At 42.9% G+C, this 19,496-nt stretch overlaps 1 protein-coding gene across 1 annotated transcript; it reads left to right on the forward strand.

Moving 5' to 3' along the window:
• Positions 1–5,032: 5,032 nt before the first annotated feature.
• Positions 5,033–17,311, forward strand: LOC138799861 (cytochrome P450 4B1-like). Its single transcript, XM_069981572.1, has 12 exons — positions 5,033–5,310; positions 7,549–7,693; positions 8,198–8,242; positions 9,018–9,145; positions 9,290–9,414; positions 9,577–9,728; positions 10,252–10,358; positions 10,539–10,729; positions 12,519–12,652; positions 12,826–12,890; positions 16,034–16,116; positions 17,004–17,311. Exons 1-12 carry the CDS (start codon positions 5,119–5,121, stop codon positions 17,179–17,181), a joined length of 1,545 nt encoding a protein of 514 aa, XP_069837673.1. The 5' UTR covers positions 5,033–5,118; the 3' UTR covers positions 17,182–17,311.
• The last annotated feature ends 2,185 nt before the right edge of the window (positions 17,312–19,496 follow it).

Below are 19,496 nucleotides of genomic sequence, written 5' to 3' on the forward strand. Positions count from 1 at the left end.
CAGTGCTACCAGGTCAGTTAGACATCACAGGAGAAAAAGTGCATTATGGGAAACCCCAAACCAGGAAGTGAAAAAAAAATGAAGACACCAACTGGAGCTTCAGTTCATTTTTTTTTTTATCAGCCCCGGAGTTGTCCTTTAACCCCTTAGCGACCCATGACGTATCTGATACGTCATGGTGCCGCTCGGGGTGTTCAGAGCGGGGTCCCGCCGGGACCCCGCTCTGAACGGCGCTGATCCCGGCTGACACGTGCAGCCGGGCAGTGCCTCTATTAGCCGGCGCGGGTCCCGTTGCCGCGCCAGCTAATTAAGCCTCTAAGTGCAGCTGTCAAACCTGACAGCTGCACTTAGAGGCTTCAGACCTCACGTCCCTGGTGTCTAGTGGGACGGATCGCATCGCGGGGGGGAGATCCGTTCTTCTGCCCGTGCCGGGCCTCAGCGTCGGAATGACGCTGATCCCGGCTCGGCAATAGATTGCTATGGCCTGCAGCAGGCCATAGCAATCTATGACCGATCTCATGGATCTTTGCTGTGTATATACAAGTCCCCCAGGGGGGCTTCTAGTCCATGTAAAAAAAAAAGTAAAAAAGTGTTTTTATTAATAAAAAATCCCCTCCCCTAATAAAAGTCCAAATCACCCCCCTTTTCCCATTTTATAAATATAAATTAATGAATAAATAAATAAACATATTTAGTATCGCCGCGCGCGTAATCGCCCGAACTATTAATTAATCACATTCCTGATCTCGCACGGTAAACGGCGTCAGCGCAAAAAAATTCCAAAGTGCAAAATTGCGCATTTTTGGTCGCATCAAATCCAGAAAAAATGTAATAAAAAACGATCAAAAAGTCGTATATGCGCAATCAAGGTACCGATAGAAAGAACACATCATGGCGCAAAAACTGACACCTCACACAGCCCCATAGACCAAAGGATAAAAGCGCTATAAGCCTGGGAATGGAGCGATTTTAAGGAACGTATATTTGTTAACAATGGTTTGAATTTTTTACAGGCCATCCGATACAATATAAGTTATACATGTTATATATCATAGTAATCGTAACGACTTGAGGAACATGCATAACAAGTCAGTTTTACCATAGGACGGACGGCGTAAATGCAAAACTCCCCGAAATCAAAACAAATTCGTTTTTTTTTTTTCAATTTGACAGCGCAAATGATTTTTTTCCGGTTTCGCAGCATATGTTATGGAAAAATAATGCCTGTCATTGCAAAGTACAATTGGTTTCTCAAAAAATAAGCGCTCATATACGTCTCTAGGTGAAAAAATGCAAGCGCTATGGACTTTTAAACTTAAAATGGAATAAGCAAAAGCGCAAAAACGAAAATAGGCTTTGACCTTAAGGGGTTAAGGAAGAATGAGGTGTGTTTACAACAATGCCACAGGCAGAGGAGCAGACCGAAAATGATACAGCAGCTTTTGCAAAGACTTACTGTCAGCTAGTAGAGCAATGTTGTGCAGCCGCTCTGGCAGGAGTGTTGGGGAAGGAGAGTAGACAAGATGGGAGGGGTGTGATGGAGGGCTGAGGCAAAGCAATGCATTCTGGGAACTATAGGACTGAGAAAATGTTCAACATTTGAAGAAGTGAAAGGGCATGGTAGGGGAAAGGATTACAAACACATAAAACTAATTTTTAGTTGTTTCAGAACTGTAGTAGTACTTAGCAGCTGCTGTAGGTCCTGCAGGAAGTGGTGTGTTCTTTCCAGTCTGACACAGTGCTCTCTGCTGCCACCTCTGTCCATGTCAGTAACTGTCCAGAGCAGTAGCAAATCCCCATAGAAAACCTCTCCTGCACTGGACAGTTCCTGACATGGACAGAGGTGGCAGCAGAAAGCACTGTGTCAGACTGGAAAGAATACACCACTTCCTGCAGGACATACAGCAGCTGATAAGTACTGGAAGACTGAAGATTTTTAAACAGAAGTAATTTACAAATCTATATTACTTTCCTGCAACAGTTGGTTAGGAAAAAAAAGAAGTACCCCTTATCTAGTCCGAGTGCCTCGGGCAGTAGACGCTGTAAATACAGCCCTTGCTATTCGTTTCTGAAGCATTTTTATGTGACATCGAAGAACCCCTTTAGGATAAAAAAAAAAAAAAAAAAGGTTGCAGTCACCCTGACACAAGTTGACGCTGAACATTGTGATGCCAAGTTCTATTGATGATTATCAGGGATCAGCAAACAGCTCATCTCACTAAATAGGGCTGAGCTGCAATACCACCTATAACCTGTGAACAGGAGAGGCGCTGTTTGTAATGTCCAATACAATGGGGATCTTCAAAGTGCCTGAAATCTGCTCGTAGATTTCTGTAGAGCTGGGTTCACACCAGGTATTTTGATCAGTATTTTTAGACAAAACCTAGAGTGGAAGCGCCAGTGCTAAAAACTATTATGGAAAGTTTTCTGGGTTTTTTTTAACGCTTTCTGTGTTTTGGACCCACTGCTAGTTCTGGCTAAAATTGATTAAAATCATATACGTAGCTGTATCAGAACCCAGCCGTACCAGAATGGGATACACTCTGTACACACTGTATCCCTGGAGGCTGTATCTGCCTGGTAACTCCCTCAGCTTAATATATTATCCCCATTTACAGAGAACATAGCAGAAAAAATATTCACACCCATAACCTGTATGGTAGGGTGTATCAAGAAACTGTAAGAAGCCGTGTGATCAGGGCATCCTAAGCTGTTTAAAGTGTCACTGTCTTCTTTTTTCTTTTTTTTTTGCAGAAATCAATAGTCCAGGCGTTTTTAAGAAACTTTGTAATTGGGTGTATTAGGCAAATCTGCCATTATCTTCATTCAAAAAGACTTTCCCCAGCCCCCCCTCCTCCTCTTTCATTCACTGCTTATTATCAGGAAATCTTGGCTCTTTTACATCAGTTGGGCCCTATAACCTCCTGTAACCTATGGAGAGGGGAGGGGGAGGAGAGAGGAGGGAGATTAGTCGCTAGTAGAGAGCAGAGAGCAAAGGATTACACAGTGGGAGCTGTGTGAAAGCTGGTATTCAGAGGTCAGAGAGGTCAGTGCTGACTTCAGAGGAGATAGCCGGTGATGTAGCTGTAAATTAACTCTTTGTTGTCCTGTTTTGGTGCTTCATCTCCCTCCACCCCTCCCCTCTCCATAGAAAACCATGAAGACAGGGGGGAGAGCTTCAAACTGCCTAACATTTTTCTGTTAATAAACCCAATTACAAAGTTTCCTAAAATCGCCTGTACTATTGATTTCTGCAAAAAAAAATAAAAAAATTAAACGACAGTGACACTTTAATGATGGTAACGTCTCTTTTTTTTCCAGTGGTTTGGTCCCCTTTAAAATTCTGGTTGCATACACTATACTATTATTAGACTCCTGAATAAAATCCATAGTAAATGGGAGCAGAGGTCGGGAGTTTATCTTCCTCAGTCTTTTGGCTGGAGTCCAGGAGGTGAGCGGAGTTTAGTTGCTGAACATGGAGCTGACTCACCCAGAGATGACAGACACTTCTACTGCCGCAGCTTCGGCTGTCCGGGCATGATGGGAATGGAGGGTAGAAGTTTCTTCTCCCTGCTCTATAGCTACATCCTGAGCTGCAGTAACCCAGTATGGCCACTACCTAATGTATGGCGCTGTTACCTTCCTTCTCAGTTCACTGTGGCTCTAGCAAAACACTGTTGGGGTACCACCTTATGAAGAGCCCCTTAAATCTTATAAGATGTCAGGTAAACACTTCCTCCACATTCCTTGTATATCATCAATTTTTTTTTTATCTTCTCACCTCCAAGGAGCCATAAGTTGAAGTATGGAAAAATCAGCAGAAACAGTGTCACATGTGTAAATCAGCAAACTCTGTTACTCCAGCTTACCTCCAGAATAAATAGGAGTGAGCTGCAATACCACCTGTGAACAGAAGTGGCGCTGTTTCTACTTTCCAATACAGTGAGGATCTGCAAGAAATTGGTCTGTAAACGGAGCTTCTTTTTTGTGGTGCAAGCTGTAGTTTTTTAAGGACACCTATATCATATGTTGCAAAGCAGAAAGAATGGGGAGAACGGATATAGTTGCTATATTCCCTTTACAGGGAATCTGTCACTAGCTTTATTCCGCCTTAAATGACAGCAGCATAAACTAGTGATATAAATGTTGATCAGATCGGTGTATTACTTGCATCATTCTGTTCAGCCGTTCTCCTAATATGCAGGAGAATAGGATTCTTGCCACACCCCTCCCCCGCCCTCCTGCTGCTGATGCCTAACACAGCATGGGTAGATAACTACCAATCAGCAGCTGTGGGTGGAGTTTTCTGCTTCTCATGAATATCCAGGACTACCGGGATCATGCACATAATGGAGAGGACTACTTTTTGCCCATGATCTCTGGATCAGCTGCACAGATCTCTATCACTAGATTATGTTACTCTTACATAGGGCATCATAAACCTACTGACAAAGTCTCTTTAAATAATAAAACTTCCTATAGGTATATGAGATGCTTACTGCATACTGTTTTACCATTGGCTTTACTGAAGAAACAGTATGCAGTGAGCTCCCAGTCTCCACCTAGTGGTGGCTCCACCCAGTTGCAATATTATCATGTAATTTTAGTAACTGATAATTAACAAGAATATTTCTGTTTGCTGTAAGATCGGTCAGACTTCACGATAGACGTTATAAAGTTCATACACCTGGGCTATACGTCTGTATGCAGCGTTCATTATTGTTACGGTAACTTAAAAAGTTGCAAAACTTTCAATTGTGCAATGAATAAACTTTATTTGTACAAGATCAGACAAAGCTTTGTAGACAACAATATATATGAAGTATAGGAAACTGGTGAGCTGTGCGTGTAGAGCCGCGGCCTATCCATAGGATTATATTTAGTGTCCCCATGGAGCGATAGGAATGCGGCACTATGACGATGCTTTATCACTATACGTATTCCTCTGCCGCTTACTATGACATTGATCCCTGGGGTATGTGTGTGTATATGCCCGTGTACACACCTTCCTCTCCTCCCTCTTCTATTCATTGCCCTGTCCTTTGGACTTGAGAGATTGCAGCTTCTCCCGTCACTAATATATATGGCTGAGTGTATAGCTCAGAGCTAAACCCAACCATGGCGTCCTCCATGCTGCCCGCTCTCCTCTCCCTGAGCCCCTTTGATCTCTTGTACTATGCCGCCACCCTGTGCGCCCTGTACCTGCTCTACAAAGTCTCCAGTCTCTACCTGAGACAGAAGAAGCTGGAGAGAGTCTTCAGTGCTTTCCCGGGTCCTAAGCGTCACTGGCTCTATGGTAACGTCCATGAGGTGGGTGATATTTGAACATGTCGCCTCTTTTCTGTAGCTTCATTGCTTGTTTGAGCATTATTTGATACCTTTCTTGCTTAAAGGGGTACTCCAGAGGGAAAAAAAAAATTTCAACTCAACCAGCATCAGAAAGTTATATAAATCTGTAAATTATTTCTATTTAAAAAAATCACCAATCTTTCAGTACTTAGCAGCTGCTGTATGTCCTGCAGGAAGTGGTGTATTCTCTCCAGTCTGACACAGTGCTCTCTGCTGCCACCTCTGTCCATGTCAGGAAATGTCCAGAGTAGCAGCAAATCCCTATAGAAAACTTCTCCTGCTTTGGACAGTTCCTGACATGGACAGAGATGGCAGCAGAGAGCACTGGGTCAGACTAAAAAGAATACCACATCATGCAGGACATACAGCAGCTGATAAGTATGGGAAGACTGGAGATTTTTTTAATTTACAATTCTGCATAACTTTATGACACCCGTTGAATTAAAAAATAGTTTTTCCACCAGAGAGACATAGACATAGCAGGAAAAACGCCTAGACAGATAATAAATGATGTGCAGCAGGTTTTTTTTTAGTACCAATTGTGGTAAAATAGTAAATCTGCCCCAATGTCTCCAATCCAAAAATGACAATATTAATGGCGTCCTGAGGGAAGAATAAGGGCCCTATTCCACGGGACGATTATCGTTCGCATAATCGTTAACGATAAACGATCCAAACGACCGCTATTGCGAAAGACCTGAAATCGTTCGTCCATTTACATGAAGCAATAATGTCGCTATTGCGTTCGTACTGTGAACGACCAAATGACGTCTTATTCAATGCGAATCATTTGCAAACGAGCAACGATAAAAAATAGGTCCAGGTCTTATTAAACGATCAACGATTTCTCGTTCGGTCGTTAGTCGATTATCGATTTTTAACGATAATCGTCCGGGGAATAGGGCCCTTAGGCTCTTTCCAAGAATCCCCTCCCCCTTGTGTCTTCCCTCTAACCTCTAGAAGATGATGTTAGGTTGAGTTATTTAAGGTGGCCGCAGATGTCTCCGCTGTTTACATGTCTCGTAGTTCAGTGCAATGACCGGCGGGCTGGAGGTTAGTCAGGTGGTCACATGACCGGGGAGATTCACCTTTACCTTAATGTTACGTCCATATAAGATATTCTGTTTGTAAATATCTTTGCCCTTTGTGCCGGTTCTCTGTATGAAGTTTTATCTGAGGTCGCAGGTCCAGAGGTCTCATCTCGCTGATAACGTCGCCGTTATATGACATCACCGATTAAGGTGACATCTCAAGTTTCATTGCTGCTGAGGCGGGGTCTACAGGCAAAACATTGGGTGGGGGGGCTAATATTTTTGGAATGAGGTAATTTAAGAGCTGCCCCCCCCCCCAAAAAAAATAAAAATAGAAAAAAGGGCAAAAAAAATTCGTTCCCCAATTCCTGAGACAAATTGGGCCAAACCTGTACGGGTTCTGTGGAGCCCAACCATGAAATGAACAGTTAGAACTGGTGCCGTCACTCTAATGGTAATTTTACACGGAGCGATAATTCGCACGATTAACGATTTTGAATGAACGATGTTTTTTTTATAAAACGATCAGCGTTTAGACGGAACGATACATCGTACGGAAAAATCGTTTAAGCCTATCTCACACATAGGTGAAATTGTTGAAAGACTGTTTACACTGAACGATCTGCGAAGTTTTTGCGAACGATCAACGATGATTTGAGAACATGTTGAAAGATAAAAATGAACAATTTCTCGCTCGTCGCTTGATCGTTCGCTGTGTTTACACGTACGATTATCGTTCGAATTCGATTCTTATCGTGCAAATTCGAACGATAAATCGTTCCGTGTAAAAGGACCATTAGGATAGGGCAGGATTTACCCAGGAGGGGCACATTATAGTGTGTGGTAAAGAGGGTGAGACTCACCTATTCCACCGGACAATTATCGTTCAGATTATCGTTAAATCGTTCGAATCTAAACGATAATCGTTCGGTTGAAATGCAGTTAACGATTAACGACCGAACGAGAAATCGTTGATCGCTTCATAAGACCTGGACCTATTTTTATCGTTACTCGTTCGCAAAACGTTCGCATTGAATAAGACGTTGTTCGTTCTTCACAGTAGATAGGAACGGAATAGCAAAGAAATAGCGAAGAAAAAAACAATCGCTAGGGTCTATTGTTTTGTTTTTTTAAGTCTCCCTATTATGGTCTTTGTTCTTCTTAATAGATGAAACAAGATGGGAATGATTTGGACGTTGTGAATGGATACGCCAAACAGTTTGACTATGGATTCCCCATGTGGCTCGGAAATTACTTTGCCTCTCTCATTATCTATCATCCAGACTACGTCAAAGCCGTCCTGTCCAGGCAAGGTGAGGGATAAGGCTGGATGTAAAAAAACATTTATTTATTTAATTTTTTTACATTTGTCTTTTATTTTTGAATGCTTTGTGTTCTTTATTGTATCTTTTTATTGGCTATGTACACACCAGGTACTGACAAGGGCCGTTGTTTGCCACTCAAAAGCAAAGGTCGTTGCTGCATTGAAATCATTGCAGCAACGAACAGTCATGTTACATATTCAGACATTTTGTGAACAACAGCCGTTGTTTTGCATTGACTTTAATGCAACCCGGTTCACTATGAAAAGAATGGCCGTTCTTTTCATAAAATGTATGTTGCATGAACATAGCCTAAAACTTTATAAAAAGTGTCCCTACTTTTTTTATTATTATTATATTATTATTATTATTATTACTTTACTCTGTACAGGTCCTGATGCTTCCCGCTTTATTTGATGTTAGGAGAGTTGTCTTTATGTTAGAGCTGTCATGTTTATTGTACACATCCTAAATCTATCTACCATTTTCCTATAGATCCAAAGGACAACTTTGGCTATTACTTTATAACCCCGTGGATCGGTAAGTATGGGACACACCATATTCCGGGGAAAAGCTGGACACAGTGGTTTACACATTGGTGAACCAGGCAGAAGGCTTTTTTTAATAGGATCAAAATTCTGCCTTTTTTTTGTAGTCTGGCATATGTTACTATATATAAAAATGAGAAACATAATATATATATACATATATATATATATATACATATATATATACATATATATATAGATAGATAGATAGATAGATAGATAGATAGATAGATATAATTTTTTTCACTCATATATATCTCAACTGGTGCCAGAAAGTTATACAGGTTTGTAAATTACTTCCATTTAAAAAAATAAAATCACATCTTCCAGTACTTATCAGCTGCTGTATGTCCTACAGGAAGTGGTGTATTCTTTCCAGTCTGACACAGTGCTCTCTGCTGCCACCTCTGTCCATGTCAGGAACTGTCCACAGCAGTAGCAAATCCCTATAGAAAACCTCTCCTGCTCTGGACAGTTCCTGACATGGACAGAGGTGGCAGCAGAGAGCACTGTGTCAGACTGGAGAGAATACACAACTTCCTGTAGGACATACAGCAGCTGATAAGTACTGGACGACTGGAGATTTTTAAATAGAAATAATTTACAAATCTGTATAACTTTCTGATTCTAGTTGATTTAAAAAAATGGCTGGAGTTCCCCTTTAAACAGTTATATTGCATACTCCCTGTTCCAGTAACTATAACACCTGCCCCAGTTGATACACATCTCCATCGCAATGATCCGTCTACTACCGTCCTGTCATTCAGGGAAAGGTTTGCTGGTGCTGTCAGGACAGAAATGGTTCCAACATCGAAAACTACTGACCCCCGGATTCCATTACGATGTTCTGAAGCCGTATGTCCGTATAATGTCCGACTGCGCTAATGTCATGCTGGTAAGGAGATATTACAGGGTCACAACCCTCCTCAGTCCTCCAGTAACCCATCTAGGGTAAAACATGTAATAAAAGATACAGGGGGCTGCAGGATGGGGGGCTGCTTTATGGCGGTCATGAATTTTATGCTCAAATCTTGTTCAGGACAAATGGGAGAGACTGGTCCCAGATAAGAAACCAGTGGAGCTTTTCCACCATGTCAGCCTGATGACCCTGGACACCATCATGAAATGCGCCTTCAGCTACCAGAGTGACTGCCAGGATAACAGGTGGGTTGTTACAGTCTATAGACATATACCATGCAGCGTCCATGTTTGGGCCCAACTTGTGGCGAGAACCCAGACAGGAAGTTTTACTGCCAAAAAGAAGCAGTGGCCATGCCTGGTACTGCACTCCATTAAAAACGGTTGATCATTTTCTTCTTCTTGCAGTGAAAACGCATACATCAAGGCCGTGTATGATCTCTCCTACCTGGTGGATCACAGATTCCGCTGCTTTCCGTATCATAATGATTTGATTTTCTATTTGAGCCCACATGGATTCCGTTTTCGGAGAGCTCTGAGAATCGCGCATCAACACACAGGTCAGAATGAATCATAAATGATCATATATATTTCTTCCAGAAACAGCGCCACATTTGTCCTTAGTTTGTTTGTGGTATTGCAGCTCAGTTTTGTTGAAATAAATGGAGGAGAGTTGTAATACCGAACACAACCTGAGGACAAAGGTGGCGCTGTTTCTGGAAGAAACTTGTTATGTTTTTCCTTTCCTTCAAAGGGCTCGTTCACCAAAAAAAAAAGGAATTTTGAATTAACTGGTCCCAGAAAGTGATTTGTATTTTACTTCTATTAAAAAACCTCCACTCTTTCAGTACTTATCAACTGCTGTATGTCCTGCAGGAAGTGGTGTATTCTTACCAGTCTGGAGAGCAGGAGAGGTTTTCTATGGGGATTTGCTACTGCTCTGGACAGTTCCTGACATGGACAGAGGTGGCAACTGAGAGTATTATGTCAGACTTGGGTGAATACACCACTTCCTTACAGCAGCTGATAAGTACTGGAAGGCATTAAAAATATTTTTTGAGTGATAAAATTTGTTCTTTACAGATAAAGTAATCAAAATGAGGAAAGAATTGCTAAAACAGGAGACAGAGCTGGAGAAGATCAAACAGAAGAGACATCTGGATTTTCTGGACATCCTATTATGCGCCAAGGTACTGAACTGGTCTATGTACAGTATAACTGCCATGGATTCAGGGATAGAACTAGAGGGACGCTGAGGTAGCAACTGCAACCGGGCCCTAGTGCCTGAGGGAACCAAAGGCCCTATAGCAGAAACGATACATTGTATACAATTGTTTCCAGTAACAGAGAGGTGTATCTGTCTTCATCAGGATGAGAATGGTCAGGGACTGTCTGATGAAGATCTGCGGGCAGAGGTGGACACCTTCATGTTCGAGGGGCACGATACCACGGCCAGCGGGGTCTCCTGGACGTTGTATTGTTTAGCTAAACACCCCGAACACCAGGAGAAATGCCGGGAGGAGATCAGGGAGGTCCTGGGGGAGCGGAGCACAGTGGAGTGGTAAGAACCTGTACCAGTGAACCCCATAATATCCCGTGTGCCAAGGTTCCATCTACATAGTAATGTCCTTACCTGTCCACCCCGGGAAACATGGGAGATATAGGGGGAAATGCCGAGGTTAGAAAAACATGTCTCCTTTCTTCCAGAGACAACACCGCTCTTGCAACTTGGTTCCAATTAAAGGGGTACTCCAGCTAAAATCTTTTTCTTTCAAATCAACCCTTTCAGGAAGTTATATAGATTTGTAATTTACTTCTATTTTTAATGTGAAGTCTTCCAGTACTTATCAGCTGTTGTATGTCCTGCAGAAAGTAGTGTATTCTTTCCAGTCTGACACTGTGCTCTCTGCTGCCACCTCTGTCCGTGTCAGGAACTGTCCACAGCAGTAACAAATTCCCACAGAAATCCTCACCTGCTCTGGACAGTTCCTGACACGGACAGAGGTGGCAGCAGAGAGCACTGTGTCAGACTGGAGAGAATACACCACTTCCTGTAGGACATATGTGGTGTAGCACCCCTGGGTGCTACTTGCTAGATGGTAAAGTGTGACTCCACTACTGTGGTGGTTGGTCGGGATATAGCTCAGCCCGATGGTAATGTGTCGTGATGCCAGTGCCCCGGGGGGCACACAGGTATGGGGGCACACCTGCTTTTATTTTAGAGTGGCAAGCTATTCCTTTTCCCCTGTGGTCAGTACCTTGGCGGGTTGTGAGGGGGTCCCTTGGGTGCTTTGAACGGTGGTCCGGGGTGGAGTTATGACCCACTCGGACTATTGGTACCGCCACCCACAAAAAAGGGGAGATGACCCTAGGATATGGTATTATCTGTGCCGGTGTTCGAGCAATAATCACTGAGTCCCATTAGCATAAATAAATCTGCTTTACTGAGAGAATACTTAGTCCAATAGCTGATAGTGGACTGTAGACTTGACAAGACAGCAACTGTACTGAGGACTTTTAGCATAGTAGAGCTGTGAGTAGTTGAGAGGAGTTTGTGCTGAGAGTCCAGAACAGTGGAGAGGAATTTAGACTGCAAGTTCAGAGTAGAGGAGAAGAGTTTGTTGTGAGAGTCCCAACCCAATGTAGTACTGTGCTCTGCTGGAACTTTAGAAGAAGAATATTTGAGAATACTCGAGAAGAAGAATACTACTTGTGCCCGTGTTTCGACCTTCTGACGCTATAACCACTTTTTGCCCTACAGTGTCGGGTTACCCGTCCTCATAGGGTGACACAAGCCCCAGTCCTAGTAACTTGGGTTAAATGAAGTTTCCAAGGGTGTCCTGGTGTGACCTGTGTTGGTATATGCAAACGGGACTTGTACGTGAGGGACAGCACTTAAAGGGACAGCACCTAATTTCTGTATTCACTGTGCCGCCGTGATTCAGACCTCTAGGTGTTTGATGCTTTGTTTATTTGGAGTTAGCATTACTACATTGATGAATTACATTTTTTGGGGGGTGATGCTGTTGTGTTCATTGTTGTTATATGTATTTTTCCATCTTTTCCATCTTTTTTTTTTAATAAAAGAAAAGTGCAAATCCCAATAGGAAACCTCTCCTGCTCTCCAGACTGGGAAGAATACACCACTTCCTGCAGGACATACAGCATCTGATAACTACTGGAAGACTGAAGATTTTTTTTAATAGAAGTAAATTACAAATCTCTGGCACTTTCTGTCACCAGTTGATTTGAAAGATTTTTTTTTTTTTGGTGAACAACCCCTTAAAGAAGCCCCCTCGTGGGTGTGATGTTTTAAACCATAAAAAAATGTTATTGTTTCATGTTGTCAGGGAGGATCTGAATAAGCTGCCATACACCACCATGTGCATCAAGGAGAGCATGCGTCTCTACCCGCCTGTACCAGGAGTGGCTCGGGAACTTAAGGAACCAATCACATTCTTTGATGGGCGGAGCCTGCCCAAAGGTGAGTGACAGTTTCTTTTTTTATTATATTATTTTATTTTAGTTATATTTATTTATTAAATTATTTTTTATACATTTTTATTTTATTTTTTAATATAAATAAGAACGATCAGGTCTAATATACTGTGTAATAAACTATTATAAATTCTTCCTGTATCTTTTTTGCTTTTATAGGGACTGTTATCCTTCTCAGTATATATTGCATGAACAGATCTCCTAGTATGTGGGATAACCCTGAGGTAAGCGGAGTCTGCAGAGACATTAACATTGGGATGAATGATACGATCACCAGCCCGAGAAACCGACGTAGTAGCCCCCAGTGTAGTATCATCATAGTGCAGCTCAGAGCCGGGACAAGGAGTTTTGGTGCCCTAGGCAGAGAAGGCACATGGTGCCCCCCCCTCCCCACACACACAGGAGCATGCTGGGAGCTGTAGTTCTACCTTAGTCACACAGGTGCATGCTGGGGGCTGTAGTTCTACCTCTGCCACACAGGAACATGCTGGGAGTTGTTGTCCAACCTCAGCCACACAGGTCATGCTGGAAGTTGTTGTCCTACCTCAGCCACACAGGTCATGCTGGGAGTTGTTGTCCTACCTCAGTCATACAGGTCATGCTGGGAGTTGTTGTCCTACCTCAGTCACACAGGTCATGCTGGGAGTTGTTGTCCTACCTCAGTCATACAGGTCATGCTGGGAGTTGTTGTCCTACCTCAGTCATACAGGTCATGCTGGGAGTTGTTGTCCTACCTCAGTCACACAGGTCATGCTGGGAGTTGTTGTCCTACCTCAGTCATACAGGTCATGCTGGGAGTTGTTGTCCTACCTCAGTCATACAGGTCATGCTGGGAGTTGTTGTCCTACCTCAGTCATACAGGTCATGCTGGGAGTTGTTGTCCTACCTCAGTCATACAGGTCATGCTGGGAGATGTCCTATCTCAGTCACACACACACACACACTTACTCACTCCATTAGTACACAAATACTCACCCACCCACACAGCAGTAGCAGTGGAGGAGGACACTGAGGATGCCGATCAGTCTCCTCATCGTTCTCAGCCGGGAGGGGGGGCGGGGGTTGGGGCATCTGCCATTACACTTGTCTCTACACTTCTCCCCTCTCCTGATTGGCTCCAGAGGTCATGTGACATTAATTAGAAGCTTTTCATCAGCTCCGGAGCCAAGCAGAAGAGAGGAGGAGCAGCGCAGGTCCTGCCATTGCGGAGCTGGAGCAGAGTGGAGAAGGGATTCTGCTGTGTGAGGTCAGGTGGGGGGATTTTTATGTGAAGCTACATTGCGCCCCCTGTAATTCACCAGGAGATGGCGCCCTAGGCCATCACCTACCCTGGCCTACCCTTTGTCCCAACCCTGGTGCAGCTGTGTACTGGACTGTATGCACCTTGTGTATAGACACCATACTATATGCATCACAGCTCACTATACATGCACACCCTCATATCTTGTTTATGTGCACCATACTATATGCAGGCAGCTCACTATACATGTGTGGTGTCCCACCTCGGGTGTTGCTATTGGTCACACCCTTTGCAAAAGCCTGTACCTTTATATAAGTAAGTGGTGATGTAGTAGTAAAGTTTCGCCACAGGATGTCGCTATTGTAAGTATATGTACTTAGTTGCTGCACGGCTGAAGTATGGAAAGGGTTATTGTTTGCCTATATGTCACATGGATCTGTAGACCAATGAAAGTATCTTCTTCTTCTATCCTATCATCTCTTACTTTACTTCTTCTGTATGCACTCTTCACCCATTCACAGCACACCTTACAGGGAGCTGTAGATGGGAAATCACGTGGGTAGAGGAAGTGTGTGGCTCTTTTATGTTGGACTTTGTAGGGGAATGATGCAAGCTAGAACGCTCCCTACAGTGGTTTCGTTGGGCCCTGGCCCTCTGCCAGGTCCCCAGCCTTAGTATGCAGTCTTAGTCAGGGTCCTGTACGGTGAGGAAGCAAAACAAGACGCACCTAACAGTTTCTCTTCAAGTAACTCTACTCAGCACTATGCAGTGCTAAACCCTTTCTTAGAGAGGACAAGTCAGAGATCATCTCAACCCATGTCATGGACTAGGAGAGTCGCAGTGCAGGACAGTATCCACAGAAGCAGAAAGCTAGGAACTTGCTAAGAGCAGAAGTTGCTAGAAGCCTATGAACTCCATCTTGCAGCATGAATGTCAGCAGGGAATGCTCAGCATTCCGCTCCTCCCAGGTAACAAGGTCTGGGGCTTGTGTCACCCACTAGGACGGGTCCCCCGACACTGGTAGGGCAATAGGTGGTTCATTCCAAAAAGAGTCAATGCACAGGCACAAGTTTTCTCTCTCCAGTCTACCTCTATTTCTGCCTCCACAATACCGGCAGAGCACAGTACTACTTGGGTTGGGATTTTCACGACATCCTCCTCTCTGCTCCTCTGATTCATCTTTGTACCTCTCAACACACAACCCAGTCAGTACGACTGTATCACTCGCTATACTCTTATCATTGATCTGGACCCTGAACTATTAATTGTCTTATCAAGTCCAAAGTATACATGCACACCCTCATGTCTCCTATATGTGCACCATACTATATGCATCACAGCTCACTATACATGCACCCTCATGTCTCCTGTATGTGCACCATTATATATGCATCACAGCTCACTATACATGCACACCCTCATGTCTCCTGTATGTGCACTATACTATATGCATCACAGCTCACTATACATGCACACCCTCATGTCTCCTGTATGTGCACCATTATATATGCATCACAGCTCACTATACATGCACCCTCATGTTTCCTGTATGTGCACTATACTATGTGCATCACAGCTCACTATACATGCACACCCTCATGTCTCCTATATGTGCACCATACTATATGCATTACAGCTCACTATACATGCACACCCTCATGTCTCCTGTATGTGCACTATACTATATGCATCACAGCTCACTATGCACACCCTCATGTCTCCTGTATGTGCACCATACTATATGCATCACAGCTCACTATGCACACCCTCATGTCTCTTGTATGTGCACCATACTATATGCATCACAGCTCACTATACATGCACACCCTCATGTCTCCTGTATGTGCACCATACTATATGCATCACAGCTCACTATACATGCACACCCTCATGTCTCCTGTATGTGCACTATACTATATGCATCACAGCTCATCTTACATGATGCACACTTTCATGTATCGTGTATAGGCACCATACTGTATGCATCACAGCTCACTTTATATTCTATGTGTGTGCACTATACTATACTCTATATACATTGTTCTTTGTATACGCTTTATATATTGTTAATGAGCCATAATTGGACTTATATTTTAGGTTTATATTTTACTGTTTTATGGTTTTTAGGTTTTTGATCCGTTGAGGTTCTCACCCGATAATACATCAAAGCGACATTCCCATATGTATGTGCCCTTCTCCGCCGGATCAAGGTAAAGTCTGAGCCGATCATTAGATACAATATGCAAAAAACAATACAAAATTTCCTAGAGTCTGTAAAGACCAATGTAGAGTAAAAATTTACTTTTATTTACAATGATTCATTTAAAAGTTTAGATCTGCAACTTCAAATCTGTTGTGGATCCTGTACGTGGAAACGCACCCTCAAGAGGTACTCCAGCAACAACAAAAAAATAAATCTTTTTCAAATCAACTGGTCCCAGGAAGTGTCAGAGATTTGTAATTTACTTCTATTAAAAAAACAAAAATCTCCAGTCTTCCTGTACTTATCAGTTGCTGTATGTCCTGCAGGAAGTGGGGTATTCTTTTACCAGTGCTCTCTGCTGCCACCTCTGTCCATATCAGGAACTGTCCAGAGCAGGAGAGGTTTTCTATGGGGATTTGCTGCTGCTCTGGACAGTTCCTGACATGGACAGAGGTGGCAGCAGAGAGCACTGTGTCAGATTGGAAAGAATACATCACTTCCTGCAGGACATACAGCAGCTGATAAGTACTGGTGGACTGGAGATTTTTAATAGAAGTAAATTACAAATCTATATAACTTTCTGACACTAGTTGATTTAAAAATAAATGGCAGGAGTACCCCTTTAAGCAGTTGTAATGCATATTCAGTAACACCTGCCCCAGTTGATACACCTGCACACAATTACTGGAAGTTTGGAGATTTTTTTAATAGAAGAATATTATAAATATATCTCTGGCACTGTCTACCACGGGATCATTTGCAAGAATATTTCCCCGCGCTGGAGTACCCCTTTAATAAACCAATGGTTTTATTTCCATTTATCAGACATAAGCTGCTCTGTATATAACTTGACATGTCACTGATACCAAAACCTCCATATTCTCCCCCTTACAGGAATTGCATTGGACAGAACTTTGCTATGAATGAGATGAAGGTCGCTCTGGCTCTGACGTTACCCAGATTCGAGCTGAGTATGGACCCCGACAATGAGCCCCTGAAGATCCCGCAGCTCGTCTTACGTTCTCTAAACGGCATTCACGTCTACCTGAAGAAAGTAGAAAAAACATCATAAAACCTCAAGACCTCAAATGTGTGATCTCTTTATGGCTGTATATTCATGTTACACTGGAAATATTCACTGTAAAATAAAAAGGGATAATTCTGTGCTATGTGCTGCCCCCTAGAGGAATGTAATACATGTACAGTATGTGTCCTCTGGTGTCCATGTTACTTCTAGTAGGTTTCTGCTGTCCTATCTCAGGGTAGTATAAACTAGTGGCAGAGATGCTGAACAGAATGATGGATCACTACTCACCATCACTACAGAATTACTTCCCAATCTTTATTCATCCATTAGTAGTAGATAAATATGACGAGGTATCACTTTATGACTTAGTTGTGTGCTGCCCCCTAGAGGAATATAAGAGGAATGGACAGAAAGGCTTCCTACATCAGCCCTAATGGTAATTCTAGCTACTTAAAGGGGTATTCCAGCAACAATCTTTTTCTGTGTCAATAAAGTATAGATTTTTTATTTACTTCTCTTTAAAAATCTCCAGTCTTCCTGTACTTATCAGCTGCTGTATGTCCTGCAGGAAGTGGTGTATTCTCTCCAGTCTGACACAGTGCTCTCTGCTGCCACCTCTGTCCATGTCTGGAACTGTCCAGAGCAGTAGAGGTTTTCTATCGGGATTCATAGAAAACCGAGACAGTTCCTGTCTCGGCCAGAGATGTCAGCAGAGAGCACTGTGTCAGACTGAAAATAAAACAACACGTCCTGCAGGACATACAGCAGCTGATAAGTACTGGAAGACTGGAGATTTTTTTTTTTTTTAATAGAAGTTAATTACAAATCTGTATAACTTCCTGAAACTAGTTAATTTGAAAGAAAAAGATTTTCGCTGGAGTACCCCTTTAATTACAGATTCTTAAAACAGAGGCATCACAAGAGGAAGCGCAGGAGCATCTCTCCTGTCCAGGCAATGAATTACAGCTATCTATGATGTGGCCTTTAAGTTTTTTGGGCCTGTGAGTAATTTCTACCTCTGTACTATCTATATCTACATCTCTGCAGAGGGAAATATTACTTATTACTCAGCAGAAGTGTTTTATTATTATGCTTTGGCTCTCCGGGCATTATGGGAAATGTAGCAGCTGGAGGGCCGAAGGTTCCCCACCCTGCCTTAAGAAATAATGAGATAATACACTGGGCCCCCTGGATGAAATATAATACACTGGGCCTCCTGTTAAAGGGGTTGTCCAGCGAAAATCCTTTTCTTTCAAATCAACTGATATCAAAAAGTTATACAGATTTGTAATTTACTTCTATTAAAAAAAAATCTCAAGTCTTCCAGTACTTATCAGCCGCTGTATGTCCTGCAGGACGTGTTGTTTTATTTTCAGTCTGACACAGTGCTCTCTGCTGACATCTCTGGCCGAGACAGGAACTCTGAATGAATTCCGATAGAAAACCTCTCCTGCTCTGGACAGTTCCAGTCTCGGCCAGAGATGTCAGCAGAGAGGATCGCTCCAGTGATCTGTGGACACGGATTATGCTCAGCAGCCTTTCAACAAGCTTTATGTACACGATCACCCGAGCAGAATGCAGCACTCACTCCAGTATGGAGTACATTAGAATAGTCAATACTTCACTCTATAGTACTCACTCACCTCCATTTGCTCAAGTAAAGAATTAACCTACGACAGCTGCCTGAGTCTATTTGTCTCCGGTTATAATGAAGAATAATGGGAGGAATTAGGACATAAGTCGTCTGCGGCTCATGGAGGTGAATGGAGTTCTGCTGCTGCTGGTAACCTCTGCTGATCCTGTACGTATAGGAGACGCCTTCCCATCACACACACCCTCAGCAGTGTAAGAATAATAGTGGCCGCTATGTGTGGTGGTTGGTTTTCTTTGCAGATATTTAGGGTCCTATTAGACGAATCGATTTTTAACGATAAATGAACGCAAACGATATTGATTATCAGTTACCTGAAATCGTTCACCATATTACACGGAACGATGACCGTTAGTTATGACCGTTACTTTGATCGTTCACTCCACCTGATCCCAGCAAATGAAGGAACGATGTGGAATTATGCTGCGTTTACACTAAGCGATAATTCGCCTAATCGAACGATTAACGATTTCAAAGTAACAATGTGTTTTTTTTATAACGATCGGCGTTTAGACGGAACGATATATTGTTTGGAAAAATGGTTATTGCAATCGTTTTCAGCCCATCTCATACATTAGGGTGAATCGGTGAAAGACTGTTTACACGAAGCGATCTGCGAATTTTTAGCAAACGACCAACGACGATTTGAGAACATGTTGGAAGATCACAATGAGCGATTTCTCACTCGTCGCTTAATCGTTCGCTTTGA

The sequence above is a fragment of the Dendropsophus ebraccatus genome, chromosome 8, assembly GCF_027789765.1.
Source record: "Dendropsophus ebraccatus isolate aDenEbr1 chromosome 8, aDenEbr1.pat, whole genome shotgun sequence".
Lineage (NCBI taxonomy): Eukaryota > Metazoa > Chordata > Amphibia > Anura > Hylidae > Dendropsophus > Dendropsophus ebraccatus.